Genomic DNA, 1593 nt, shown 5'->3' with positions numbered 1-1593 from the left:
AAACCTAACTAGACAATAACTGCTGAAACGTAGTCCTAAATAAACAGGGATAGGGACTGCTCAAACTTAATATGACTAAATAACTAAGCTGACTCGTGATGTTCCAATAGATAGTAATTAGCATATTACGGACAATAATTATTTTTTTGTCAAACGAAGGTATGAACAAAATGCATATAGAACTTCTGTTTTATGTTTTTTTTTTTTTTTTTTAAATAAGAGCCTTATGTTATAAAATCAAATTTTTTTTTTAATAAGAGCCGCCACTTAATTTTATTAGCAAATTCTTTCTATATAAAGAAAGATCGTAGCTTAGCCCATTGATTAGATAAGTTGTTCAACTTGGTAGTAGTTATTCTCATCAAACATTCCTCTTTCATCCGGTGAACTGCTTTCTCCTCTTCCAAAGACGTCAAGTCCTTGATTTGCTTGGATTTCTCAGTCTTCTGTTCAGCTACTTCTGCCTTCTCTTTCTGCACTGCGTCCAATTGTGTCATCAATTCCTTTTCCTTGTTCTCCAGTTCTTCGTATCTCACCTTGAGATTCTCTTCATCTTTCACTGAAGTCTTCACCAAATCTCTAATTTTATTCGTTTCAGCAGAGGACTTCTGACTGTACATTTGGAATCGAGAATATTCTCTCCAGCTATGCACGAGAGCAGGAAAATTGAACAAGAGTCCAATTATTTGTTCGGCTTGTTCTTTTGAAAACAAAGAGAGGTTGTCTGCTAGGATGGATAATACTTTTTCCATGGAACTTTCCTTTTCAGGTTCGCTAAGATCCTTCAGAGATGACACCATCAATTTGTGGAAAAGCAGCTTTATGTTCTCAATGCTGGAAAACGAGTTCAATGGCTGAGTTGATATTGATTCAAGAGAAGGTTGAACTCCCATATGAGTAGAATCCATGACGTCATTACCCTGACGACAAGTAGAGCTCAACGTATATAATATCAACTATAATTGAAGAGATGGTTATATATATAGAAAAGGAACTTATGAAGAATTTCTTCAATACTATTAGTAGTATAATATAACCACTTCTAGATAAAAGGAGAACCCAAAAAAGATGCTAATAATTGTTTAAATGATTGCGCAAAAAGGAAATTGTGCTTACAGTGATCGAATTGGGAATGTAAACCATGCTGTTGTCCTCAATAGTCCTACTTATTGAGTTGAGGCTATATGAATATCCACTAGCACGATTTAATGCCAGCCTCTTGGGATTACTGTTCTGTATTTCTGTAGGCTGTTCTTCAAAATGAGTCTCTTGCTCCTGACTTTTTCTCTTGTTGCTGGAGGTCTCACATGGTATACTATTTCTTGCCTTAAACTGACTTGACTCCTTACCTGAGGCTCTTCCTCGAGGCATATTATTTCCGTTTCCCTCAGTGGTTTCACTATTTCCTAGCATATTATGGTTGTGCCATTGATCACTCTCTCTGTGATAAGACTGACTGGAAGAACGTGAGGGCTCTCGATGAGTTTCGATCACCGTACAAGATGATGAAAAGGGTTGCAGGACACGCTCTCCAGTTGAAGCATGTTCTCCATTGTCAACTCGGGCATATGCTTTGAACTTTCGTGGAGATTC

General features: G+C 37.0%; 1 protein-coding gene across 1 annotated transcript; it reads right to left on the bottom strand.

Annotated features, from left to right (window-relative positions):
- Positions 1-277: 277 nt before the first annotated feature.
- Positions 278-1587, bottom strand: LOC125850937 (uncharacterized). Its single transcript, XM_049530759.1, has 2 exons — positions 1117-1587; positions 278-920 (listed from the first exon to the last, which is right to left on the bottom strand). The coding sequence occupies exons 1-2, from the start codon at positions 1411-1413 to the stop codon at positions 291-293; spliced, it is 927 nt and encodes a 308-aa protein (XP_049386716.1). The 5' UTR covers positions 1414-1587; the 3' UTR covers positions 278-290.
- Between the last annotated feature and the right edge of the window lie 6 nt (positions 1588-1593).

This window comes from Solanum stenotomum, unplaced genomic scaffold (genome assembly GCF_019186545.1).
Source record: "Solanum stenotomum isolate F172 unplaced genomic scaffold, ASM1918654v1 scaffold21215, whole genome shotgun sequence".
In the NCBI taxonomy this organism is placed as follows: Eukaryota; Viridiplantae; Streptophyta; class Magnoliopsida; order Solanales; family Solanaceae; genus Solanum; species Solanum stenotomum.
Note: the sequence above shows the minus strand (reverse complement) of the source record. Positions and strands in the feature narration are given on the sequence as shown.